Genomic DNA, 27,944 nt, shown 5'->3' with positions numbered 1-27,944 from the left:
TTAGAATACAATAGTGATACTTTATTATTATCGTCACCATCATTATTATTATTATTAATAATAATCCACATGGGGAAATAGTCTCTTTACCTGTTCCATCTTGTACCCTATGAGACATGCAGATGTATACAGGTGACAGCCAGTGTCTGACGCCCCTGTCGAAACTGGGGGGTTTAGGGTCTTGCTCAAAGGCCTGAGGGCAGCATCAGTCCGCCAGGCACAGGATGCAAACTGCTCCTTTCTGTCGTCTCCCCACCAAGGCACCGTCAACCACACCCTGACGATTCCTCCTGGGATGATCGTGGACGTTCTCCGGAGGAACAGGCCATGAGTTTGCGTGTGATGGACAACGGTACGGCCAAATTCGCACCAAGCGTGTCAGCGTCCACTACAGCAGGAGACAGCAAGTCGCGGCGTCCAGGTGTGGGGCGGGAGCCAGTCGCCCCTACAGCCGCAGGCGCTTTATGTCTTCGCTGCGAAAGTCGATGCGCAACGCCAGCACCTGTCTGACCTCCGCCGGGGTCAGACGCCAAGTCAGAGGGCCCGAGTTTGGGCCCCAGTAGTCCAGGATCTCGGTCACCTGGTGGGCGGAAACACAGAGACAGGGAAGCATAAGCAGGAGGCTGCTCCTGATTAGTGAAAATGCAGGTCATATCCAAAGATCCACCAGGTGAAATTAAGGTGCTGTCCCCCTTGAATAAAACAGTCTCTGTCATAATATTTATGACCCTTTACCACCAGAGATCGTCCATGGTGCTCAGAAACAATGACTGTTTTTTTTTTTTATTCAAATCCCACGGGTATCCCTGCAGTAGTAAACCTGAGTAAGGTACTTATCTGACCGGTAATTTACGAGGTGCATAAATGGATGGAACGTCACTCTGAAGCATGAGTCATGCAACCGCATTCCAATATATTATATATATTTCCATGTGCTGTTAAAGTAATTGGTTTCACTTAATCTTTTATTGCTCCAGTGTTCGTTTGCATCAGACAAGCTACAGCAAACCTGCAGACAGGGTCTGGGTTACAGTGTGGAACAGACCACAAGGCAGCAAGGATTTCCCCTGGCAGCTATGTGGTGAGTGAGTTGCGCACCACAAGGGGGCAGCGTGCGTCACTGGGCCCAGGAGAAGGGCAGGGGTGTAACTTTACCCGGGATCCTTCCCGTCTCAGCCCCCCACCTTCTTCAGGAATGGCAAAAACCGCCTCCCTCTCCCATTATGGGATTTTCCCACCACAACCACAGCCCATCATAATTCAGTCTCAGAGGCACAAAGGATGAAATATTGTCGCAATTAAATACTCATGATGCAATAACTAATGCAATAAGCTGACGTGAGACAGGAGAGAGGGAGCCTGGAGAAGTACCCGTTCCAGGTTGAGGATGGTGGCCATCTGGGTGAGGCGGGCAAACTTGTCTCGGATGGTCCACGTGGTGACGGTGGTCAGGTACGCCACGAGAGAACGTAGCTCCTTATCGAACTGAAGCCCGCCCAGCTGGGGGGGGTTGGGGGAGGGAAATCAAACAATTTCGGAGACAATTAATTCCCTCAAGAGCAGCCTACTAGGAGAAACAGAGTCAGGCAGATGCCTGCAGATCTTCAGTATCTCATTAATACAAAACCGTTCTGTGTTCACTTCAAACAAAGCAGGACCATCACTGCCCAGACTCTGCAGACCACATCCTGTGTATAAGCTGTTCCTCCCGAGGTCATAACTGCCTGGTATAATGAGCAGGATAAATCCGTCTTTACTCTGTGAGAATGCGGATGGTCCATGCACTCTCTGGGGAGCAGGCCGGCTCCTGCTCTCCTCTGAGTCACTAAGCAGCCCCCCCCCCCCCCCAAATCCCCTTGGCTCCCTGCCAGAGGGCGACAGTTCCCTTGTGCTACGACCGGCCGTGACTGGACTCTCACCCTGCTGAAGGTGCACTTGAATACAGTCTTCTCCAGCTCCAGGGAGATCAGGCTGGTCATCAGGCCGGTGAGTGTGTCGTAGATAACTGGAGAGAGGCCGGCCTGGGGCATGGGTTGAGGGTGGAGAGAGAAGGTGGGTTTCATTGATCCCATAACCTCATCTGGTTGCTGTCAGAGGACGCATCCTCTACAGATTGTTTTCCATCATGACAGGATCGCTATGGCAACGAGCTAGCATCCAAGGTTGGCGTTACCTTGAACTCAGCCATCAACTGCTCCAGGTTGACGATGAACTGCTGAACCCAGGGGTCGTTAGCCTCATACTCATTAAACTCCTCCTGCAATAGGAATGCCGGGGGGGCCCGGCCCGTTATCCCACGCTGGGCTGGCAGCTGCAGACTGGCATACGCGTGAAATAAGGACACTGAGCCAACATGGCCGCCCTACCTCCTCGATGTTGTGAGAGACGGACAGGAAGTTGCTGATCCAAGGTTTGACCTGGGGTTTAATGGCCGTGCTGTTCAACTCTGTGAGACCCTCCTGCACCAAACACCAACCCCCCCCCAACAAGTTAGACACACTACGCCAGAATTTTTAGAATGTTTTTTTCTTTAGAACACTCCATCTGTAAGAGGCTAGTGATAGGGAAATAAAGCTTCAAAGCCATTCTGGGGGGGGGGGAGATTATCACATTCAGTTACAGGCTGGTTTAATGCAGCTCCAGTTACTGGTGCTAGAGGGGTTAATCCAGGCAGTGACTGACCGTGTGCAGTAATCAGGCCACCAGGGGGTGCTCTCTCACCTGTAGCAGGTCTTTGAACTTGCTGGATGTGCTGACGAGGTCCGACAGGCAGCTGTCGATCTTGGCCTGCGCCTGCTCCCCCGAGCCGAACCCCTGGCTGAACAGCTTGGCGCAGTCGTTCTGGGACAGGGGGCGACAAACCTCTGTTCTTCTCACATCTTGTCAGCAGATGGCGTTAGAGTGCACATGCTTCCAGTCGGCCTGACCCCGGCCCAGACCCTTAACAGATCCCTCTGAAATCTCCTGAGGTTCACATCCCTAAATCCCTTACAAAATCATCATGATACGATGAATGGCAGCTCGATAATGGTTAGGAGTTTCAGCTACTGGGACAAAAACATGCCTATAAGCAGCAAGACATCTGAAAAGCACGTTTCTCCACAAAGTAACAGGTGCTGGCGGGGGTGCGGTGTTCACACCTCCAGGTTCTTCTTCAGGGTGATGATATTCTCGCTGCACACCTCTACGTTATTCAGAGTCACCTGCCAGACAGAGAGGCACCACAAGTAAGGGCTCAAGGGCTCATGCACAACAAGCGGGTCTTGTTTTAAAACGCATGCTGCAGAGCGCATTTAATAGAGTAGAATAGTGGTACTTTATTAATCCCCGTAGGGAAATTCCTTTCACTCTACTCCATCTTGCTCTCCATGAGACGCAAATGCAGGCGAGAGCAAGCCTGGGAGTCACAGAGCAGGGGCAGCTACCCTGCAGCCCCCAGGGAGCTGTGACGTGTGACCATTCTGCCGAGGTTCAAACCTGGGCCCGCTGAACCACACGCCACTCGCGTAGAAATGCATGCTGCACGGCACAGAGTGCAATAACCCGCTTATTCGACAGTCACTACGCATCTGGCTTACAGGTCTGTACCTGCAGACATTAGTTCTACGTTTACAAACCAAAAAAGCATTTATCAGTAGAACTACTTTTGCTAATGTTTTTATAGTTTCTGTTAAACTTTAAATTTTGTTCTATGTCTGGAATTTAAAGTAACATTAGTTAGAATTTCAAATTATAATACAGCAATGGCTGCCTGGCACTACATGTGCGGTTATAGAAAATTAAATCAACACCCTTCTGACCAATCAGACCTGAGACTTCAACAGCGCTGTGGTGTAAGACAGGTATATCCAGAATATCTATTTAATGGACAGTAAAAAAGGAGGATGTGGTCACGGGCCTGCTGCGGAGCAGGGGGGGCCTGCTGCGGAGCAGGGGGGGCCTGCTGCGGAGCAGGGGGGGCCTGCTGCGGAGCAGGGGGGGCCTGCGGACACCCACCAGGAAGGAGGCCTTGGCGTCTTCAGCGCTCTCGATGCCCAGCGTGTTGAACTTGCCCTGCTGCAGGCTGCTGTGCATCAGGCTGACTGCACTGCTGACGCCGCGCTGGATGTCCTGCAGAGTAGTGGCAGGGAAGCCCTGTCGCAGCTTGTTGTACAGAACCTCCCTGCAAGAAAGGAGGCGCATTAGAGCCGCCGGTGACGGCGGGCTTTGGGGAGGAGGCGGGGGGGGCGTCGCGAGGCGGCGCACCTGAAGTCCGTCTCCAGCACAGAGGTGGCGTGGTTGATCATAGCACACAGGCAGTCGATGCTGGAGCTGGACAGCGCTCTGCTGATGCACTTCTTCACGATGTAGAAGCTGTCATCCACCATGCTGGACGTCAGCTGACCCTTCTCGTACGTGTCCATGGCAACGGCCTACAGCGCGAGGAACAAGGGTGCGGCTGATGTGGAGCTGCACTGAATTGCCGAGCAGAAATGGGAGCCTAGAAACAGACTACAGGAAAAAAATTCCAGATCCTTCTAAGGTTTTCAGTGACGTGCATTTTCTCTGCTGTGTCTACTTCCCCCAGTGTTCCCGTTTATGGGGAGAGCGATATAATCTCTATATATTATATGTGTTGCCCAGTGCCACCAGTTTTGTGATTGACATTTTTCCCGCGGGGCTTGAAACCCTGGCCTGAATTTTGCAGAAGGTTAAAAAGGAATATGAATTATAAATGAAGTGAAGTTAATTCATTGTTAAGCTTTATGCCAGTCAAATAGGGTAAACGCTGTAGGAAAGAATAAATGCAGACTCAGGTGAGCGATTCGCCCCATTAACAGCAGCCCATATGCTCATCTCGACCTTCCCATCAGCAAGCTCAAGGCAGACAGACGCCAGGCCAGTAGGGGGCGCTATGATTAAGTAAAATGTCTGCCGGTATGAATGGGTTTAGATTAGAGCGAGCAAAAACGTGGCTTTCGATGAAAGCGAAACCCAAATAACAAGACGTGTAGCAGGTCGGCTTTAACCATTTGCTTTCTGGCTGCTGATTGACGTTCTGAATGTACCCCTTAAGTCAGGATGGGATTCTGCTATATTCTTCCCTGTAAGAACCTCCTGACTGTAATGCCCTAATATCTAGCAATCTAATCATTTTATGCCACAAAAACCCTGTGACCCGGCCCTGGTTTCAGTCCCTGACTTTCTTACAGCTAAAACTTTTCATCGCGTATCTTTACTTGATCAGAAACTGCACAGTGGCTTCAGAGAAACAACGTTTCATGGTGGTCATGTGACATGGCAAATATGGTGAGATGACACAAATATGGTGAGATGACACAAATATGGTGAGATGACACAAATATGGTGAGATGACAGTAAATAACTGCAGTGCTCTACACCATCAAAACCCTCAATCGCTGTAGACCCCTCCTGTCATCTGGCCGGTTGTCCTACGCTGTAGCCAGGGGCTGTTACCTTGTTGACAGTCTCCCTCATGTAGTACTCCTCCATGGGTATGTAGTATCCAATCAGCTCCTGCATGTTCCGGCTCAGCAGGCAGTGTTTTAGCAGCTTCTCCAGGCCCTGCTGGTGCTCTGGGCCAAGCAGTGAGAGGAACACTGTGAGCACTGGGCCAGTGGACCCTGCCGCGGCCCATCACGCGCCACCTCGCCCTGTTACCTTGCACGGTACTCTTGGGCGCAGTGGCGTCCCCGACCTCGAAGTCGGCTGAGATTCGCCGCAGTAGAAAACGCAGGTACAGCTCAGCCCGGGAGTTCATCACCGCGACCTCCAGCAAGACGGGGTCCAGCTCCCTGAAGAGACATGTGGAAACATGAAGTGCAACGGGGGGAGGGGTGTTGCAAAGCTGACAGCTGCCAGAAATGAGGATTAAAGAAGGAGGGGGTGGCACTCTGACCTGGGCTCGATCTTCTCAGTAGACATGCTTCTGATCATGCTGTTCTGGACAATCTGGAACTGCAGGAGTGACAGCATTCCGTCAGTCTCACAGCCTTTCAGGGTCGGTTCTAAGCATTAGATGTGTCGTTTTCACTTGTGCCGAGCCCACACCTTGCTGTGATAGTCCCGCTGCTGGATGAACTTGTCCACGATCTTCTCAGCCTGCCGGTCGCACTCCACCTGCAGGTGTCGGATCAGCGTGTACAGGCGGCCCGGTCCGTAATAGGTTTCCACGATGGGCTGGTGGGTTTCTATGATCCGTGCGATGCCTGGTGCATATGGAGCGAGGGGTCGTCAAGGGGCATGTTAAATTGGCTGCAAAATTCACAGCAGGTGACCAGAGTCATTGTGGATGATTAGCAGTGTCAACGGTGTTGAGAGTGATGGACGCGAACACCAGCATACTCTCCTCCAACATCTTACCTTCCAGCAGCAGAGTGAGAGTGTCAGCAAAGACTAGCCCCGCTCTCCGTTCACCCAGATCTCCGCCTAAGGCAAGGAGCAGGTTCTCCTCTGCTTTACTGGCCAGCTGAAGGTGGAGAGATGATGACAAAATCATCAACTTTCATCCATCAGAGCACAGGATTCCAGATGAAGAGAACCAGAGAGACAAGCGCTGGTCCATGGTTTTTCTATCAATGACGGGTACCTACCTGTGTGCAGAGGTACTGAGCAAAGCGGGCCAGTCCCTCATCATGGAGGCCCAACAGAGGGAAGATCTTAAAGAACCTCTCAACCTGGGCCAGGTCCCCAGCAGTGATTGCCTGATCTAAACGTTCCTTGACCAGGGTCTTCAGGCGCTGCTCTGCTTCCTGGAGAAGAGCAAGACTAGCGTCCACAGCACTGCCTGAAAAGAAATGCAGCATGAGAAAGGGAGACACACTGATTAATTTTGGTTAGAGAATTATAAACACTGCATCTTACATAATGAAACTGTATTGGATAAGCTGTTATGAAAGATGGATGGATGGATGGATGATATAAAGTATTGGCAGCTGGAAAAAAAAATTCAATGCTTCTCCAAATTAGTTACTTCCAGCAGCTAATGATGCTAAAAGAGTTTGTCTAAGCCAGTGTTTCTCAACCCAGTCCAGGGGGACCCATAGTCAGTCAATATTATTGCTCCCTCCCAGCTGCAAAGGACTTGGTTGAGAAACACTGGTCTATGGGATTGTCGGCTGCTGTCATATGTTTTATCCAAAAAGTATTTAAAGGCTCACTCTCTCCCCCTTGGCGACTTAGTTCAATGACCGACTGGTCCAGTGAAAGGTATCGGTGCACATGTGCGGCTGCCTGCTCGTAGTCCTCATTGCGCAGCGCCGTCTGCACGCCGTCCGTGCAGAACTTCAAGTCCAGGATGTCATCAGCACGCTGGATGGCCTGATACAGACGGTTCTACCAGGGTTGGGGAACAGACACTGAGCATTTTACCTTCTGCTGAAATCTACTGTATAGCATTGTGTTCATACTCAATGTGTGAAAATCCGGGTACATTACCTTTGCAAGATCCAGTTGCCGCACTTTACTGCTCACGTTCTCGGCCAGGCTGCAGGTGAAGGTGATCATTCCAGAAAGCTGGCTGGCATCACCCTCTATCAGTTGCAAGTTAGGCCTGAGAGACACATTTGAGAAGATGTGTTGCAGATCCAGGTGAACTAAAAGGAATCTAGACAGTCAAACAGTGCTCCACTATGAAAGAGCAAGAAAGTGAGCAAAAACTCAGCTAGCTGCATAATCCATCCCTACTACTGCCTGCCACCTTCACAAACAACAACTTACCCCATCCTTTGCAGAGCAAGCATCTTGGTCTCAATGTTACCCTGTTGACTGACCAGCGACTCAAGCTCGGACTCCACCTGTTTCTAGATAAAATGGAAATAAAACTAAATTTAAAATTCACGTACATTTTCATCTCGTTCCATCACTATATTTCAATAACTATGTCCGTTGTAAATACAGGACACAGACACTCCTTGACTGTCTGAACTTACAGCTACCACCTTTCTTTTACATTATATTTTTACACTCACTTCTTCATCACACAGCTGTTGGTATACCCGCTCCAAATCATCCAACTCGGTCAAGTTTTCGATGGTTTCGCGGCTGATGGCGGAAAAGCCCGACGACCTGCTTCGCTTTTTCGCCACAGAGTCCGACATATTTACACATACGAACATAAGACACGTCACTTCCGCCATGAGTTCCTGCATAACGTTTCGCGATAACGACGCCAGCGCGGAAGCCATCGAATAACGTCGAGGGTAAGTAATTGGAATATGAAGTGTGTTCTTCAACTTAATACAAAGCACGTATTTAATTCATAGTTAATAAATTATATTTATTTATCGATTCATTTATACGGATCATTTTCTTCCATTTATCAACATTTGACAAGGCACGACGTAAGACGCCTATGTACGCGACGAAGCAGCTGAAGAAATACAAAGCCCCAAAACTCACGATTCGTATAGTAGGTGGATAGGATAGTATCACTGGCGACGGACTGGCTATAACCTATCCTCATAAGACTTCTTTCAGTTACGCGCAGTATTCGCCAAGGCCCACGACAGTACAGCCGGTCTGGAAAAGTCTAGGTTCGTTTTACTAACGTAGGATGCTTTAATCCAGTTGATATCCTCTGCATCGGCATTTTTCTGTAAGTAATAATTATTTAGAAGCAATTTCCATGTTATATCGAGTCCACTTATAGCATTTTTTCCCAGCAAAATCTTATCTGTAGATTTGAAATAATCGGCCAGATGGCGGAAGACGCGAATGTTTGAATGAAACAACAAGAAGACTTGCTTGCGCAAACTTTTTCATGCTTTACAAAATTAAAAAGATCTGCTCTGCTATTTAAGATTATGTGGAAATCATTCTTCTGTGTAGAAAGCGAACGAGTATGTTCTTAAACCACTATACTTATAAGCTTTGTTCACTTTGCGGTTTTAAGTTGCTGCTATTCGTAACGGTCGGCTTTCCTTTCTGCACAGTTTGGCTATTTTGCATGCGGCAAGATTACTATTCGTAATTACTCGAGTGTTTGAATGCCGAATTTTGGTGCTGTAAAATTCACATTTATGTATTTGTTGCCTTGGAAGGTTTGCTCACAATGATGAGCCGGTCGGTGGAGGCGCCAGATTTTGTATTGCGTGTTACCAACCTGAAATGCCAACGCCGCACGAACAAGCTACTTGCAGTGGCTCCACGACTTATAGTATTATGATTGATTGAATTGTCTGTTTGCGATAGAAGTAAAGGTTTAATGGAGAATTCTCTACTCTCGTCCTTTCAGCTGTTTCAGTCTCGGGGAGCGACTGTTGCTTCCCTACTCTGCGGTTGGAGTGTGAAAGACCCACAGACATGTTTCTGTACAACATAACATTGCAGCGTGCCACTGGCATCACCCATGCTATCCATGGCAATTTTTCGGGTATGTTCTGGTGCTCTGGTTTTGCCTTTTATAACCTTAATTGATTAATTGATCGTCCTAATTGACCTATTATACTAGACTCATTGTCTCTTTTTTGCTTTCTGTAAAGGGACCAAGCAGCAGGAGATTGTTGTTTCCAGAGGGAAGATTCTGGAACTGCTGCGACCCGACGCCAACACCGGGAAAGTGCACACTCTGCTTACCATGGAGGTGTTCGGCATCATCCGCTCTCTCATGGCCTTCCGACTCACCGGTGGGACCAAAGGTGTGTCCATCTGCGATTATTGAACCTGTTTTGATGTTGAACTCTTGATTTTGATTGTGAATAATAAAGGATGTTTTGATTATTCACATTTTTTAAAATTTTCTTTCAAATATGTAGAAGTAGGAGTTGTATATAAAAACGTGGGAAAAGTCTGGTGCGGTCAGTAATATTGTGCATTTGATCGCTGCCTTGCCTCCAGATTACATCGTGGTGGGTAGCGACTCCGGGCGCATCGTGATCCTGGAATACCAGCCCTCCAAGAACATGTTTGAGAAGGTGCACCAGGAGACCTTTGGAAAGAGTGGATGCAGGCGCATTGTGCCTGGCCAGTTCCTCGCTGTTGACCCCAAGGGACGTGCAGTTATGATTGGTAAGCATGCCTCCCGGGGGAGCTTGGGCAGGGGCCCTGGAAGTTTGCCTTAGTATAGAAAGGGGGGGGGAGTTGAATTGGGGCAAAGCTGGGTCAACGTTTAGGTAGAACTTCTGCAGAACCTTTCTCTCCTTTGTCTTCTGGGTTTATTGAAAACTGTCGAGCTTTGGCGTGTTGAGGTTCTTCTTTGGTACCTCACCTGCTGCAATTGTGCTGTGTGGCTCACCGCTGCGAAACGTGGTGAATGCGCATAATCACCAGGGCTTCCGGTGACAGACGTGAACATTTGTCTGGATGCCGACTTTTCAGTAATATATGGACTTGAATTTGGTAATCGGATACGGGTGGCAGCCCTTCGCGGTCAACTTACTCCACAAACAGCAAGTTGAGGGAGGCGTAAAGATAATTTCCCTACAGGGGATCAATAAAGTATCAATTATTATTATAAGTAGTGCGCCTAAAATATAAAATATTAATGTTGAAGTTTTTGTGATGCCCCAAAGTTAGTAATCTGTACATATTGGGTTTAATTTTTTTTATATACATCATATTGCGATGTGATATCGTGCAGCCCTAGTGGATCCTTGTGTGAGAATCAGGAGATGGCTTCCTGCATGACACGTTCTTCATGTGCTGTGTCTCCAAGGCGCCATCGAGAAGCAGAAGCTGGTGTACATCCTGAACCGCGACGCCGCTGCCCGCCTCACCATCTCCTCCCCCCTGGAGGCGCACAAGGCCAACACGCTGGTCTACCATGTCGTAGGGGTGGACGTGGGCTTTGAGAACCCCATGTTCGCCTGCTTGGAGATGGATTATGAGGTACGTGCCGCACTCTCGCGTGTGTGCATGGCGCACCGCGCTGTAGGACGGGCGATGCAGCCGAAATGTCATGTCATGTATGAAAAAAAGTGAGGCTAATTAATCACTTAACCGGCAATTCTATCCTTATAAGGCATTATAACGTTATAATAGTAAATGTAATCATTAAGGTACATAATAATCTGTAGGTAAACTGTTTATAGCAAAAGTGCTTTTAATTTTTATTGCTACACTTTCAAGTTTTGCGTGGAAATGAACGTTTATCACTTCAATAACTGGTGAAATGGTCTATGTAAAAGAAACTACATTTTTCTGTCGACGTATTTCACTGCAACAGAGGCTGGAACATGGGCCTTGTTCGGTCCGATCATATTTTAAGCGGATCCCCAGGTATTTTAGCTCAATGCCAGTTATCTTCCTTAAAAAAACAAAAATGTCAAGCGCCAGGTAAACTTGACTTGGCCCCTGATATTTTCAAGCCAGAAACTCCCCTGTGTTGGAGTGACTCCTGGCCACACATCCGTCTTGTATGACTGAGACCATGGATCTTGAAGAAAAAAAAACACACAAGAAATGAGTCCAGAAATATGATTGTCTGCTATAAAATGAAAGGTACAAAGAAAGCAGGGATGCAAGAAAATGATTTTTGATAATTCATTTGATTAGTTGGGCATAAACGCAGCTTTTCAGTGGCGTACAAACAATGATCCACTCTCAGCCATTTTTTACCTTGCTAACATTTGTACTTCAAATTGTGGTTTATGGTATTTTGATGGTATTTTCTAAAGCAGCACTATTCCAGATTTTGATATACGCGCTTGGCAGGAGGGGGATCCCTGCTAATTTTGTCGCTGACATTTCAAAATACTTCAGTGTTCCCCCAACCCAGTCCTCGGGGAACCCCGGACAGTCCACGTTTTTGCTTCCTCTCAGCTCCCAGTGGGCCTGCACAAGGTATTCGGTGTTTATGATTGGCTGGGAGCTGGGAGGGAGCAAAAATGTGGACTGTCCAGTGACTTGGTTGGGAAACATTAGTATACTGCATTATCCTAATGCTGGCCAAGCCTAGTAACAACTTTTAGATGTTTTTCAAAAGTATACATTTCACTGCACTGCTTGTATGTGTGTTTGTCACAATATACCTGCCATTTCCTGGTGTACCAGAATATCAGAGGTGGCAAATCATGGTCTGGATTTTTACTTTCTGGACCTGAACTTGCCATCTCTGCAGAGTAACCCTGATATGCGCATTCAGCAGCCTTTACATTCAGCTTCCACAGACAAATGCATGTGGGGACTCGAGTAAACGCTACGATCACATGTGAACTCTGATAAGACACGGAAGAATGAAGCATTAACTAGGCTTAACACATCAATGTTTGCATTAGCTTTACAGCGCTGTACATCCTCTGCTGTGCTCCAAGCTTCTTCTGTTACTTCGGGTCAAACCTGGGGGTGGGGGGGTGGGGACTGTGGAGCATGCACATAGACCCCAGGCCAGACTGAGTCCGATTGAACATATACATGCAGGAGTATATTGATTCCCTATCACATTATTTGGGTGTCTTAGTCCTACTAAGAAATTCCATTTGGTACGATTTCAGTCGGACTGACATATTTACATGAACTTTTAAAAGTTCGGCTTTAGTCAGACTAACGCAGTTAGGTTTTCTTAGTGTGCATGTAAAGATACATTTTGTGATTTTTCTGTTTCCGTGCACCTTACATCTGACTGTGATGTTTCCTTGGTTTGTAGTTCAGTCCATGACGCTCCTCGGGAGGTCATGGTGGTTATTTTCTCTGAGAGTTTCTGACATTCTTTGCCAGAAACCACTTGCTTAAGTGTTCTGGCTTAGATTACTTGCGTTTTGAGTTCTTGCTCAATCTGAATTTATTGGAAATTCCTTTTCTATATGTATAAAGTAAACCCATTTCTCATGTTTACTTTTGCGTTTGTGTATTTATTTTTTCCAAGAATGGAGTTTTTATTTTAGAATATCACTCTTGTGGTGGATTTTTTTTTTTTGCCTGTTCCAGAATATTTTGAAATATGTGCTTTTTTGTTTCATTAGCATGTGGGCATTACAGTGATTGTAAGGATGATCCCTGGAAGCGCCGTTGTGCTCTTCTGCGCCCCCTGTTGACTTATGCCACACACTGACCGAGTAGTTTGTCGATGCTGCTGTCAGTGATGCTGCTGATCCTGCCCCCCCCCCCCCCAGGAGGCGGACAACGACCCCACCGGCGAAGCAGCAGCCAACACCCAACAGACCCTGACCTTCTACGAGCTGGACCTCGGTCTGAACCACGTGGTTCGCAAGTACAGTGAAGCTCTGGAGGAGCACGGGAACTTCCTCATCACAGGTGCTCATTCCGATTGGCTGCAGAGACTGTGTGTTTGCTTTTGTAATATGTATTGATATCAAATGAGTATTCTGTGTCTTCTGTGGATCAGAAGGTTTGGTTTGGGTGCAGTGCGAGTGCGGTGGGGGGGCCATCATACCGTTGTTGTACGTGTTTTTATTTGTGATGGCATGTTGACGCTGAATGGTGATGAACACTTATTCTTCAATTAATATAGGTTAGTTATTTTTCAGTGACCAGCTCCTTGTAAATTAGATAATGAGGGAATGACACACACTTGGCCATGGAACAGCTGAGCAGCCAATTGTCCCATTACTTTTGGTCCCTTAAAGAGTGGGTGGCAGATATACAAACTGCTGTAATTCCTACACCGTTCACCTGATTTGTATGTAAATACCCTCAAATTAAAGCTGAAAGTCTGCAGTTAAAGCACATCTTGTTCATTCCATTTCAAATCCATTGAGGTGGTGTATAGAGCCAAAAAGATTAGAATTGTGTCGATGTCCCAATATTTATGGACCTGACTGTATAAAACCTGTTAATGACTCCGATTTAAAAACACTGGATTGACTACATTTTCGTGCCACTCCGTCCTCCATGACGGTAGAGTAACCGGTATCGTGTACCTCAGCTGGTACCGCAGTACCATTTCACTCATAAAAGCGTTCTGGGAATTTGGAGAGACTTATAAATGCAAAACGATTATGTGGTTGTTCTACTGCTCAGTACTGGTTAGACGCACTGCAACCACATTAATCCCTTCATTCTGCCTGGCTTTTCTGTTCCAGTGCCAGGCGGATCCGACGGCCCTAGCGGTGTTCTCATCTGCTCTGAGAACTACATCACTTACAAGAACTTTGGGGACCAGCCTGACATCCGCTGCCCCATCCCTCGCCGGAGGGTGAGTGGGGTGGGATGTGGGGGGGCCCCCCTCGGCTTGGAGAGTGACTGGTTTGCAGCGTGAGAAGTCAGCTTCTAAAGAATACCCTCGGGCTGAATCACATGAGCACGTTCCGGCCACATGTTTGGATTATTAGGAGAGTTCCTGTGCAGCTCTGAGTGGGTTATTTGTTTCCCAGCTCAAAACACTGAGTCGGTGAATTGGAGTTTTGGAAAATGTGGGGTTTGGTCTTCTGTTGAACTTGGAAAACAAATCCTGCAACAAATCCTGAAATGTTAACAAGCTCTTAATTGGCCAGTTACAAGTACTAGGTGGCTTAACTGTTACTCTGCGAGATGTGCAAAGATAGCATCGTTAAAGGGGCAGTTCAGCTCAAAGCTGAAAAACATGTTTTAGGCATATTAACCATCTAGGTTCTTCTGGGAGTAGGGCTGGGTATCATTCAGGATTTTTCAGAACCAGCCTGCATCCCCAGGAGCCACACTTTTGATTCCTACACGACGAACAAGAACGACAAGTTCTCAAGTTTGTCTGTGGATGTGCGTTTCTCCTCCGCTGTGACGTTACATTGTGTTGCAGCCAATCACCACGACATAAGATCTTACACAAGTGTCCTGCGTGCTTATTAACTGGCAGACGCTGCGATTTACTGTTTTGGTGTCGCAATTTTGCACTGAAAGAGATTTCTTTTTTTTAAGTTACCCAGCTCTAGCTGGGAGTTGTCTTGTTTTCGATAGATATAGCTGTAGAAATGTTGGTCATCTCTGGAGTATAATGGGAGTTAATGGAATCCCGTTTGTGGTGATTAAAACGCCAGAAAGATGCATCTGTGAAACCCAGTGGCAGGGTCTGTTACCAGAAAGCATGACCTGGTTATTGCACATAATCCACAGACTTTGTACTGAATTTTTATGTACAAACTATTTTGTTCTGTTGAGCTCCACACACCATGAGGAGGTACAAACATCCTGGTAATATCTGCACTGACATGACTGGTGCATGGAGTTCGGTCCCTGATTTTTAAGACACCGTTGTTATTGGGTGAACTGCCCCTTTAAATGTGCCGGTGCCCTGTATTGTGAATAGCTACGGCAGCCCTGTTTGTAAACCATATTTATGCAGAAAACAAAAGCCCGACCTCTAATTCTTAGAGGTTGACAGCACATGAGTGCAAAACAGGCTGAATCTCCGTCCCGTTATTCCGTTTGAGTGCATTTTTATAAACACATTTCAAATTAAGGGCTAAATCCTGTATTTTTAAAAGCATGTTTATGTCAGTTTATACGGTTCTTTTCAAACTGCATCGCTGCTCACATTGAGCAACGCGGAAAAAATGCAGAGTATGTGGTGTGTCTCAAAGTGTGCAGGATCGTGCCCTTGGCAGGGCAGGGCGGGGAGATGTTGCAGATGTTGTGGATGTGATGAGTTTGCTCATGTCTCTTCTCTGACTTATCACTGGAGAGGACGTGTAACAATCTGATCCCAACTCCTGCTTCGCATAAACTGTCAGCCAGGCAGTTTAGGGGTCGGTCAAGATGCCTCAGGTCTCACCCCATGCTATATGTGTGAATGTGTCTCTTAAAAACCTGAGGTGGGGGGAGGGGGGGTACTGACTAGCTGGTTTTTGTGCTCTTGATACTTTTAAAATGACAGAGTAGATGTTCGCAAGATAATAAATAACAGACCCGTTGCAGCAAACATGCAAGTGTGAAAACTGAACATGCATGCCTGTAGTGTATCAAACACACATGCATAATTTGCACAGTTGCGCATTGATGTCTGTTACTGCTCTGTTATGTGTGCTGCCTCTTCAATATCTATTCTATTTTATAATAGTTTTTGTCTAATTTTGCTGCGTTGCATGTTGTGTGGGACATGTCTGACTGCACATCCATAACAAACTCTGTGAATGTTAATGTCCTTTGCGAAATGGAGCGCTTCTGCTCCTGATTAGGGGCTTTGGGGCAGCCGTGTCGGGTTGGACTCGTGAAGGAGCTGAATAGTCTTTCCCTCTGGCAGAATGACCTGGACGACCCAGAACGCGGCATGATCTTCGTCTGCTCAGCCACCCACAAGACCAAGTCCATGTTTTTCTTCTTGGCCCAAACAGAGCAGGGCGATATCTTCAAAGTCACTCTGGAGACCGACGAGGAGATGGTGAGTGGGTGGTCTGAGAGGTGGGCTGCAGTGCCTGGGGGGGGGGGGGCATGCTGGACCCCCCCAGAGCACCGTGAGGGTAGAGGAAGTGATGAGTCTACATGTCTCTTCTCTGATGTGGCTGGAGAAAGCGTGCTGTCCTGAGGTCTGTCCACATGCTAACGAGGAGCTCAGGACTCTGTATGTGCGCCTTAACAGTGTGTGTGTGTGTCTCTGTGTGTGCGTGTGTGTGTGCGTGTGATCTCCTGCAGGTCACGGAGATCAGAATGAAATACTTTGACACTATCCCCGTGGCGACGGCCATGTGCGTGCTGAAAACTGGCTTCCTGTTCGTCTCCTCTGAGTTCGGGAACCAGTGAGTACAAACATCTGTGGACGCTGTGATAAGTGACATCCATTGCCAGGCTGCAGCAAGATCTCTATAATTTTTTTCCTCCTCCTTTCATTTGTGGTGTAATGGTGCACAAATGTCGCGGTTCGGCACACATCTCCAACCTCGGAGTGGCGGTTCGGTTTGGTTTTGGTACGGAAGGGAAAATCGATTTGGTTTTGAAACGTATTATTACAACTGCAAGCACAATGCAAGCCCTACTTAGGAAAAGTTGCAATCCTAAGGGAATGTCTGACACGGCTAAAAAATATGTTTGAGATGCATATTTGCACATTGTAAAGATAAATATGTGAAATGATAATCAGCTTATTAGCTCATTATGATTGCTGCAATGTTCTGCATTACCAAGTATGGTCACTTTTTTTTTTTTTTTTTTTTTTGTAGCTGTAGATAGACGACATTTTTCCAGTCTGAATTTCTTGGCAAAATACCGTGAGCAGGTTCTGTGTCGCTACAGACATTCAGACCATGTTGTGAATTGGCATGTTTTCTTGTGATTTCAGCACCATATTCCAGTTTGATATAACAGAGCCGACAGACAGTCTTGGTCTTTACTTTCTCCAGTGTTGGTGTAATTTGTTGGAAAACTACAATGTTCCCAAAAGGCTATTTATGAATGAGCTCACAATAATCAGCTCACAGCTACAAATACCATAATGTTTTCCATGTCTATGTCAGTATATTCATTCATTCGGCATTCATTCATTTCAATTTGTATACAGAACTGAAAATGATGTACAGAAAGGCGCATGAACAAGGTCATGTTACTGCCTTAGTATTAATAGACGTTGGTGTTGAGCCTGAAAGCTGGTCTCCTGTGTGACAGTTACCTGTACCAGATTGCCCACCTGGGCGATGATGATGAAGAACCTGAATTCTCCTCCGCTATGCCCCTGGAAGAAGGAGACACCTTCTTTTTCCAGCCGCGGGCTTTGAAGAACCTGGTGTTGGTGGATGAGCAGGAGAACCTCTCGCCTATCATGTCCTGTCAGGTAGGGAGGGTGTGGTGTGGTCCAGTCCAGTGAGGCTGATGTAGTTGCGTGTCTGTTGAACATGCCTGTCCTGTGTCTGTCCCCAGATTGCCGACCTGGCCAATGAGGACACCCCACAGCTGTACGTGGCCTGTGGCCGGGGACCGCGATCCACGCTGAGGGTTCTGAGACATGGTCTCGAGGTACGGGCTGCGAGCGCGAGGCGGCGTCTGGGCTGCTGTGCAGTGACTATTGCGGGCGACGTGGACGTGATGAGTTTGCTCATGTCTCTTCTCTGACTCATGTTATTCCTGGAGAGGACGTATATGCATCTGATCCCCTGGCCTGGGCCGAGTTGAACAATCCGCACGTTCTGCAGATTTCCTGCGCTAAGTTCTCTGCCCCTTCCGCAGGTATCTGAGATGGCCGTGTCCGAGCTGCCCGGTAACCCCAATGCTGTGTGGACTGTGCGGAGGCACATCGAAGGTACTGCCACCGTGCGGGTGGGTGGGTGGGGTCGCGATTTACCCGAGGCATGCTGGGATTCCCTATGAAATCAAAAGTGTGTTGAAGGCTACGTTGTACGCCTGATTTGGCAAGTTGGGGCATCTGCCCTTGGGTGTGTCTGATTATGGGAGAGATCTGCACCCACATCGGGAGACTAACGCCGCTGCTTCAGTGGGAGGCAAGGAAATTCACCCAGGCAGTGATTGTCAGGCTTCCTGCTGCGGCCTGTTATGCAGCGTTACCGCCAGCTGCGACGGAGCCCCGCTGCGGTGGGGGGGTGAGCCTGCCCTGGTGTTGCTTTGCGAGCTGCGGTGGTGTGGAATGCTCCCATTGTCTGTGCCAAGGTTTTCCTTGAAACCATGTGATCTCTAAGATGAACATCGAGTTCTAAACTGCCAAATCTTGGTGTTAATATATTTTTTTTGGGATCAGGACTTTTTGTAATATAAAAAATATATATTATAGGTGCCCATGAGATCTTGTTGACTGCAGCCTCAGTTCATTAAAAACGGCATCGCTATTTTGGGTCTTTCAAAAGCTGTTGTGCTGAATTATTTTGTGAGCATAGCAGGATTAAGTGTGCAGGCCTGATTTAAGTTTTAACATTGATTTCTCGTTTCTCCCTGCCATGACTGCTTCTAGACTAATTGAGTCATCATTAATCTGTTTTATCGGCTTGCTTTGTGTCTGAATAGTGCCACTAATTTAAGGTGCCTGCTATACAAGGCTCCTTTATAGCAACTTAATGTACCGTGCAAATCGATCCTGCTGCTTCCATTTAAGATTTGAGCGATTTGCATTTTATTTACATTCATCGGTGGACAGTAAAGGTTTTGGTGCCGGGGCGTGCCAGGCCTATAATCGGCATGCCTTGGGCCCCGCACTCCCATGTCGGTTTAAAGGAAATTGGCTGTGAATTGCCGGTGTTATAGCTGTTCTACAAAAGTCCACAAAGTAGCATTTGCGGCGGTCAAGTGCTGGTGGGGTGTTGGCTTACGTGGGTCCCTCTGCTTGACCTCTGGTCCCCCCCAGACGAGTTTGACGCGTACATCATCGTGTCCTTCGTCAACGCCACGCTGGTGCTGTCCATTGGAGAGACCGTGGAGGAAGTAACAGACTCCGGCTTTCTGGGCACCACGCCCACCCTGTCCTGCTCACTGCTGGGCGAGGACGCGCTGGTGCAGGTACAGTGTCCTGTTGAGCCTGGGGGGGGTGGGGGGGTGGCTGATACCCGGCTGCTGATACCTGGCTGCTGATACACATCTCCCCCTTCTCCAGGTGTACCCAGATGGGATCCGTCATATCCGGGCAGACAAGCGTGTCAACGAGTGGAAGACCCCTGGCAAGAAAACAATCGTGCGCTGCGCGGTGAACCAACGGCAGGTGGTCATCGCCCTGACCGGCGGCGAGCTGGTCTACTTCGAGATGGACCCCGTGAGTCACCTGCATGTCCACGTCAGGTTGGGTTTCGGGCGTGGGGAGGTTCCTGTGCCCTATTAAGCAACACAGTTTGGTTTTTATGGGATGCCCTAACCCATGACAATCAAAACCATTTTTAATTAAAGGGAATAAGCTGCCTAGTCATGGGTGATTTGCTTTAAATGTTTCTGCCGTATGTGGTATTCGGAATTGGCCTGCAAGTGACCCTGCTTGTGGGGGGTGGGCATTCCTGAGGAATGTTCCTGTTCCAGCCAGAGCCCGCATCGCCGCCGTTACAGAGAGTATGCGTGCAGGGCAACAACGAAGTGTGGGAACAAACCTTAAACGGCCTGTTTGCGGACCGTCCTGTCCCCGGGCTTTTCTGTGAGCCCCGTGTGACCCACTCACTCGCTCTGGCAGTACGCTGACCCCTCCTATGCAGGGTTGGCCTTCCCGGCAGCTTCTCCTTAATTACTGTTGCTGTAACGTTTTATTCTGTCACACTTTCATTATCGCAAGTGCCCGTATGACTTGTGCTTTTTGTTTATGTACAGTCGTGCTCCACATCACATTTCCGTCAGTGACGCACTGCGTGTATGATGGTGGTCCTATAAGATTGTACTGTCATGCGGGAGGTGCCATTATTTTTTACTCATAAAAAATTTGTAGCCTAGCTGTGTAGCAGGTTATACCATCTTGGTTTATGGAAGTACACTGTAATGTAGATTGATGAAATCACGACTCGTGTCTCCGGCGTTGAGCGGAGCATGACTACTTTATCCAATTTTTATTAATCTACTTGTTTTGTTATACTTCCTTGTATGTAGTTCATTAACTGTCGGTCACCCGTGCTTCTGCTTGTTTAGCCCTGAAATAGGATTCTGGTAAGTTTAAAATGTAACTAAACATTCTGGAATGTTCTGACTCATCCCCTCTCCCCCCCCCACCTCGACCCGCCGCAGTCAGGACAGCTGAATGAGTACACGGAGCGGAAGGAGATGTCCGCCGATGTGGTGTGCATGAGCCTGGCCAACGTGCCCGTCGGCGAGCAGCGTTCCCGCTTCCTGGCCGTCGGCCTGATGGATAACACTGTCCGCATCATCTCGCTGGACCCCTCGGTGAGACCCCTCCCCGCTCGTCCCCACGGGGCCACCAAACCTCCTTGACTGCCCTGCTGAGTGCTCTCTCTGCCTTTGGGCGGTTCCTCCATTTCGTTTACATCATGCAGCATTTTTTTGCCGCCCGATGAATTTGGCCAGTTGTCTGCGTGTCACACTTGTGCCCTGGGGGTATGATGGCTCCCGCTGCTCCTGCTGTGGGCCGTGATCTCAGCCTGCAGCTGTGTCTGCTGTGAGGGCCCTTAGGACATGCTGGATGTGCTGTTTTGTCTCCTGGTTGCTCATAAGCAGTTTTTCATAACCCCTTCTCCTCTTCCTTTTATTGTTGAGCTGTGCTGCTTAGCTTTTCCTGCTCTCACTGTGTGTAGATAACCTCCCTGTCGCCCCTGTCCTGCAGGACTGCCTCCAGCCCCTCAGCATGCAAGCCCTTCCTGCCCAGCCGGAATCCCTCTGCATTGTGGAAATGGGTGGGGTGGAGAAACAGGACGAGCTGGGGGAGAAGGGCTCCGTCGGCTTCCTCTACCTCAACATCGGTCTGCAGGTGACGGCCCCGTCACACTGGAGAAACTGTCCTGATCTGACCTGATGGGGCCTTGGCATCCTCGCCCTGACCACCTGTCGTCTGTTTTCACAGAACGGGGTGCTGCTGAGGACCGTGCTGGACCCTGTGACAGGTGACCTCTCCGACACCCGCACCCGCTACCTGGGGTCGCGGCCTGTCAAGCTCTTCCGGGTCCGGATGCAGGGGCAGGAAGCTGTAAGTTGATGTGCTGCATGGTATGTTTTTATGGAATGGTGTCTGTGTTGTGGGTGGTGAGTGTTGGTTTCGTTTGCTGGCTCGGCCGGCTGGCTCAGGCTGACCTCTGACCCCTGACCTCTGACCCCTGCAGGTCTTGGCCATGTCCAGCCGCTCCTGGCTTAGCTACTCGTATCAGTCCCGCTTCCACCTGACGCCTCTGTCCTACGAGACGCTGGAGTACGCGTCGGGTTTCGCCTCTGAGCAATGCCCCGAGGGTATCGTGGCCATCTCTACAAATACTCTGAGGTACCCCCCCCCCCTTCCGCCACTGAGGGTCGTGTTTTAAAGGCTTCTGCTGGCCCAGGATGAGAGAATCTGGCTTGGTTACTGTTCCGTTACCTGGCCAGACATGGGTGCACTCTGATAATTAGAGGAATTAATTCAGCTCCGAACCTCTGATTTATCTGCTGTCCTGCAATTTGATTTACTTTAAAAGCGGATCGAATTTTGAATCAAATTTATTTAAATAGCTTTAAGGAGAGTATCTTGTGCATGCGTAATGTGGCCAGAAAATCTATTGATGGATGTTGCAGAAAATACACGAGGTCTAAGCCCGGTCGGCCGTTCGTCTGGTCCCTTAGGTCATGTGCCAGAGGGTTCTTGCGGAGCAGATGACTGGTGAAAAGGGCATGACCGTTTTCTTTCTATTCAAGTTGATGCAAAAACCGGTTGTAATGTGCTCTAGGTCCTGCTTTGCTCTATAGCAGGTGTGTTTTCTGCAGGCGTAACGACAGTCTGACTTGCTTTAGGCTGCATGCATGATAAATCGCTTATGAGTATTTAAGCTGTTGAACTGATCTTGAGGGTTAATGTGCGACAGGCTTGATTTTCAGGTCACTTCCAGGTTTGATTGATATGCTCTCCTTCTGCCCGCTGAGATGTTCTCTGCTTCTCTCCATTTTCTTCCTCCTGCTGCCACGTCTTCCTTTAGAATTCTGGCTCTGGAGAAACTGGGAGCCGTCTTCAACCAGGTGGCCTTCCCCGTGCAGTACACGCCGCGGAAATTCGTGATCCATCCCGAGACGAACAACCTCGTCCTGATCGAGACGGACCACAATGCCTACACAGAAGCTACCAAGGCCCAGCGCAAGCAGCAGATGGCGGAGGTGTGTGCTGCTGTTGGCAGGTTTCACGTGTAGGGTGGCGAAGATGTGGGGAAAGTTCCAGAAGCTTTCCATTCTGTGGGAAGTTTAGGTAGAGAGTTTTGGAAGCATTGCAAGTTGGAGACCTGCCATGGAGATGAAGCGGGATATATGGTAATTTAACCGGAAAATTCCCAGCTGCTTGAAGTAGCTCATTCCAAATATAAGCCATGAACAGATGCTGATATCCATAGCGACCAGTCCTGCTTAGTCTGCCCCAGCTTTGTTGTGACTGTTTCAGGTCTGATGCATTATGTCTCCCTTTAGAGTGGCTGACGCTCTGTAAATGTGGAACACCTGCATTGTCTGTCTTCCAGCCACTTTTCTATGTTGAGAAAAACCAGTCCGAGATCGGTGTGAGCCCTACTTGCACCTGTTGACACCTGTCAGCCTGTTACGACGTCACGGGAATCGACCTGCTCCTCTTTGCCCCTGCACATGTGCACCTCTGGTCCCTGATCTTCTGCTATCTACCTCCAAAATCTGGTTCTAACAAAGAATGGCTTTCTTAGCGCTAATCTTAATGCATGACTTAAGCTAAACGGATCCTGTTCTCAAGCGTGTTGTGACAGGGATGCCGGTGAGGTGCCCACACAAGTGATGATAAAGAACTCGGCGATATGTTCCGATTCCCCCTGTGCGAGGGTGAGGGTCTGACATCCCTGCCCCTTTTCTGCTGCCCCCTGCAGGAAATGGTGGAAGCTGCCGGGGAAGACGAGAGGGAGCTAGCGGCGGAGATGGCCGCCGCCTTCCTGAACGAGAACCTGCCGGAGGCCATCTTCGGCGCCCCCAAGGCCGGCTCGGGTCAGTGGGCCTCCCTGGTGCGACTCGTGAACCCCATCCAGGGCAGCACGCTGGACCTGGTCCAGCTGGAGCAGAACGAAGCCGCCTTCAGGTTGGTGCAGGGGGATACCGTGCCCATGAATGAGGGCGGGGGCCTTTTGGAAGCTGCCATCATCACCCCCCACTCTCTGTGTAGCGTTGCCGTGTGCCGCTTTGCCGGGGGAGGCGAAGACTGGTATGTCCTTGTGGGCGTGGCCAGGGACCTGATTCTCAATCCTCGCTCGGTGGGCGGCGGCTTCATCTACACCTATCGGCTTGTTGGGGGCGGCGACAAGCTGGAGTTCGTTCACAAGGTGAGCGACCATGCTCTCCCTGGGTTCCTGCTCAGTGTAAAATCACTTGCGTTCCTCTGGCCAGTCCGCAGTAGCGACAGCTGGCCAGCGCAGCGGCCAGCCTGCCCAGTAGGTGGTATCCATGTGACCGTCTCGTTTCAGACACCTGTGGAGGACGTTCCCCTGGCCATTGCCCCCTTCCAGGGACGCGTGCTGGTGGGTGTTGGCAAACTGCTGCGGATCTATGACCTCGGCAAGAAGAAGCTGCTTCGGAAGTGTGAGAATAAGGTGCGTATGTGTGTGGTGGTCCAACCCTGCATGATGAAGGTCACACCGGGTCAGTCTATCTCCCTCTGTCTACCTTATGTCAGCTGATGGTCCCCCCCCCCGAAAAGGCTGATGTCTGCATAGCCTTGGCAAATATTAGTGTGTAACGACTCGGGCAGAAACCCCTCCCTTTTTAGGTCTGTAGTGAAGATGACATGCAGAGTACAAAGTGTCCCAAAAAATGGATTTTCCAGGCTGGAGTTCCAGAGCCTTGAGTCATTCACTTTTCCACGTCTGTACTCGGATATGAGCCTGGCCGCCTGTTTTGTGTCTAGCATGTTCCCAACCTGGTGACGGGGATCCATACCATCGGCCAGCGGGTCATCATCTCCGACATCCAGGAGAGCGTCTTCTGGGTCCGCTATCGGCGTAACGAGAACCAGCTCATCATCTTCGCAGACGACACCCATCCGCGCTGGGTCACCACGGCCTGCCTGCTGGACTACGACACGATGGCCTGTGCCGACAAGTTTGGCAACATCAGCATTGTACGTGCCCCCCCCCCCCCCCCAACTTACATCCTAGCTTCCACACTGGGCCAGAAAAAGCATGAAGCACAAGATATAAACATTTACATGTTAGCGACGTACAAGTGAGGCAAATGGCACATTGCAAGCGCTCGGCTTGCAGTGAATGCCCAGGTATTGCGACGCAACTTCTGACAAAGCAAGTAACTAATATGCCCATTCAAGGAGCAGAAGTGACACATTAACAACAATCGGGGAAAATAACGAGGCGTCAGGCTGGTAGAGGATAGACAAAGGGGTCTTATCAAATAGAATGACGTGGTTGTATACAGCGAGTTAAATCTGGCTTCCTGACTGCATGTGCAGTGCATGGAGGAGTGCATTCTGAATGGATTTTCCCCTCACTGTCCCCCCAGGTTCGACTGCCACCCAACACCAGTGACGATGTGGATGAGGACCCTACCGGGAACAAGGCCCTTTGGGATCGAGGTCTGCTGAACGGGGCTTCCCAGAAAGTAAGCTGGTGTGCCAGGCAGTCTGAGAGAGCAGACCATGCCAGCAGAGTCTGGGGGCTTTCCCCAGGCGTAGGTGCCTTGTGCTCTTTCCTCATGCTTCATCACTGTGGGGGTGTGGATGCAGACTTAGTCAGCAACTGTCACTCTGCAATCTCCCTGTTTTCTGTTCTTATTAAATGATTGTACGTGCTCAAGGTCATGAGTTCAAATCCCACGGTCGCCAGGGTAATCTTATTGCCCCTGGGCCCTTGTGGGTAATAGTGGGCATGTGTGTGCGCTTCAGTTTCCCTCTAAACACTCTCTCTCCCCCCCCACACCTTCCAGGCAGAGGTCGTAGTAAACTACCACATCGGGGAGACAGTCCTCTCTCTGCAGAAGACGACGTTGATCCCCGGGGGCTCGGAGTCGCTGGTCTACACCACTCTGTCTGGGGGCATCGGCATCCTGGTGCCCTTCACCTCCCATGAGGTACCGAGGCTGCCTGGGAATTCAAATTTCAGGGCTTTGTGCCTTGCTGGGAATGATGTGCTCTGCGCAGTGGGTGGGATCCGGCGATTTTTAGAGATGCTTCCTTTTGAGAAGTCTGTTTGCGTATCGGCATGTTTCTCTCTAAAGCCAGAATCATTCGACTTTATTATCGCTGTGCAAGGTACCAGAACTCGGACAGCGGACTGCAGTTTGTCATCTACTTTGCCCATAATTTCCCCCCGTGATCAAAGCTAATCTTAATCTAATCTAAGTTTGATTAAAAGTACAGAAGAGTGCAAAAGTGCTAGGAAACAGCTGTACAATATATGCATGTGATAAATTGAAAAACGTCTATACCGTGGTATACGTGGTGTGGTACAAGTAATAAAGAACATCTGACTGCAGGAGGAAAGAATTAGTCTGTTTGTGTATGAGTGTAACATTGGTGACATGCAGTGAACATGCCTGCTCTCCCCACACTTCCACCCCAGGACCACGACTTCTTCCAACACCTGGAGATGCACATGCGATCCGAGTTCCCCCCACTCTGCGGACGAGACCACCTCAGCTTCCGCTCCTACTACTTCCCCGTCAAGGTGGTCCCTGGGGAGGGGGGGGGTCAGACTGTCTCTGTCTCTGTGCGAGTGTGTTCACTGCCCCCTGCTGGTCGTCCTCGGTCTCCACGTGCTCCGTTTTAATTTTCTCACGCATGCCAGTCGAGCACAAGGAGCCCCTGTGGACAAGTAGGTTGGTTTCCTGCGAAGGGAATGAACCACTGCTTATCAATACCGCTTTCATAAATGATGTAGATGATGTAGACTCCCTTTTAAATTTTCTTGTAACACTGTGTTCTCAACTGGTGGGTTGTTGGGCCAATTTCAGTGGGTCCTGGGGTGAGTATGGCTACTACTCTCCACCCGCCCCTGGATCCAAACCAGTTTTAAGAGCTGCTTTAAGAAGTGTGTAGAAATGTCCGAGTACACGGAGGAGGTTGATGTTTTCTAGCTTGTGGTGGGGAGAGGGAGACTTCCTGTCCCGCCCCCAGCACTGACGCTCCACCTGTCTCCGCAGAATGTCATCGACGGCGACCTTTGCGAGCAGTTCAACTCCATGGACCCCCACAAGCAGAAGAGCGTGTCAGAGGAGCTGGATCGCACACCCCCCGAGGTCTCCAAGAAGCTGGAAGACATCCGCACCCGATACGCGTTTTAGGCTGGCACCATGCAGTGGAAATGGGGGGGTGGGGGGTGCACACTCGCACATGGATACCTGCACAGACACCCTGTCTGGGGACTTATGAATCGTGGCTTTATTTTGCCCTAATGCAGTCTCCCTCCCTTGCATATTTACTTTTCATTTGGATGTCGGCCGATTCCTGGCAGCCAATCAATGGGCTTTTTACAAAGATGTAGTCCAGTGACCCAGAGCCCCCATTTCTGTAGCTGCTTGTTTTCCCTCAAGCGGGGCAGTGATGCTCCGTCGCCGATTTATCTTGTCACACAATACATCTCACATCCCGGCACCGAATGTTTTTGGCCCCCCCCCTCCCCCCCCCCCCGATGATGATTGCAGTTTCCTCACGAAGGATTCCAAGCTGTTGGAAGTAAACTCTGTAAGTGGGTTGTGTACGGACTGTTGTAAATAAACCTTTTTTTTTTTTTTTTAATAAATACATAAAAAGCTCTCTATTTTTAATCTTGACTTGCATTGGACAAACACCTTCTGTGAGGGTCTTGGGCAAACAAGACCATGCTTGTCAGTACAAGAACCCGAAAACAATGTAGTTTTCCTTATTTTTTTTTTTTGTTAGCATTATCAGGAAAATGCTGACCGTAGTTTTGCCCTGACGCTTTTCCCAAATGACTCGTATTTGTAAGCATGCCATCTTGTAAGCATAGTCCTTGGTTTTTTGTTAAAGCCACTTCGGTGATGATTTTCTTGACTTCTGTATTAAAGTGTTTGATGTGCAGTTCAGGAACACGTCTTGCAAAACCACTTGATCATGCAGCAGGTACTGGCCAGACCCTGACACATTGTGCTGTTGTACATGTGAGGCGACGGCAAACCTTAATGTGATTTTGCGGTTGACTGGCCTTCTGTGACATTGTCCCATATAATGATAGCAGATACTTTATTGACCCACTTAGCGAAATTGTCTTTTTTGCCTCCCTCAACTTGCTCTTTTTGGTAGCGCAAGTTATCTGTGAAGGGCAGCCACCTGTAGCAGCACTGAGGCAGCTGGGGATCAAGGGCTTTGCTCAAGGAGCCTGCAGATGTGGCTTGAACCAACGACCTTCTGATTACAGGCACTCAGGCTTGGCCCATTGAGCCACACGCTTGCCTGTTATGGCTTTGCATCTTGGCTCCCTCATGGCTGTCTGTCAATTGTTTGCCATATTTGTTGGAGGCAGTCTTGCTGCTTAGGTTAGGATGCTATCCCTGTGATTGGAAGATTG

At 49.0% G+C, this 27,944-nt stretch overlaps 2 protein-coding genes across 3 annotated transcripts; one reads left to right on the top strand and one right to left on the bottom strand.

Annotated features, from left to right (window-relative positions):
- On the bottom strand, nt 1-8,140 carry cog4 (component of oligomeric golgi complex 4). The gene is made up of 19 exons (XM_048972657.1): nt 7,971-8,140; nt 7,720-7,802; nt 7,438-7,552; nt 7,161-7,335; nt 6,594-6,787; nt 6,364-6,469; nt 6,052-6,209; nt 5,900-5,958; nt 5,662-5,795; nt 5,458-5,576; nt 4,246-4,412; nt 3,997-4,162; nt 3,141-3,203; nt 2,722-2,841; nt 2,367-2,459; nt 2,174-2,257; nt 1,920-2,021; nt 1,372-1,500; nt 1-580 (listed from the first exon to the last, which is right to left on the bottom strand). Exons 1-19 carry the CDS (start codon nt 8,136-8,138, stop codon nt 446-448), a joined length of 2,370 nt encoding a protein of 789 aa, XP_048828614.1. The 5' UTR covers nt 8,139-8,140; the 3' UTR covers nt 1-445.
- On the top strand, nt 8,122-27,617 carry sf3b3 (splicing factor 3b, subunit 3). Of its 2 annotated transcripts, none has more exons than XM_048972654.1 (27): nt 8,122-8,201; nt 9,236-9,373; nt 9,483-9,638; nt 9,838-10,008; nt 10,655-10,827; nt 13,050-13,191; nt 13,980-14,092; nt 16,112-16,249; nt 16,501-16,604; nt 17,467-17,632; nt 17,719-17,814; nt 18,025-18,097; nt 19,151-19,302; nt 19,397-19,552; nt 20,500-20,655; nt 21,053-21,196; nt 21,290-21,412; nt 21,546-21,700; nt 22,386-22,560; nt 23,286-23,491; nt 23,576-23,732; nt 23,874-23,999; nt 24,314-24,526; nt 24,922-25,020; nt 25,345-25,488; nt 25,980-26,084; nt 26,560-27,617. In XM_048972654.1, exons 2-27 carry the CDS (start codon nt 9,304-9,306, stop codon nt 26,698-26,700), a joined length of 3,654 nt encoding a protein of 1,217 aa, XP_048828611.1. In that variant the 5' UTR covers nt 8,122-8,201; nt 9,236-9,303; the 3' UTR covers nt 26,701-27,617. The 2 variants fall into 2 exon arrangements, with proteins under 2 accessions (XP_048828611.1, XP_048828610.1); XM_048972653.1 differs by lacking the exon at nt 8,122-8,201 and adding an exon at nt 8,367-8,596.
- Nucleotides 27,618-27,944: the final 327 nt, after the last annotated feature.

This window comes from Brienomyrus brachyistius, chromosome 13, assembly GCF_023856365.1.
Source record: "Brienomyrus brachyistius isolate T26 chromosome 13, BBRACH_0.4, whole genome shotgun sequence".
Classification (NCBI taxonomy): Eukaryota; Metazoa; Chordata; class Actinopteri; order Osteoglossiformes; family Mormyridae; genus Brienomyrus; species Brienomyrus brachyistius.
This window is presented reverse-complemented; position numbering and strand designations above follow the sequence as displayed.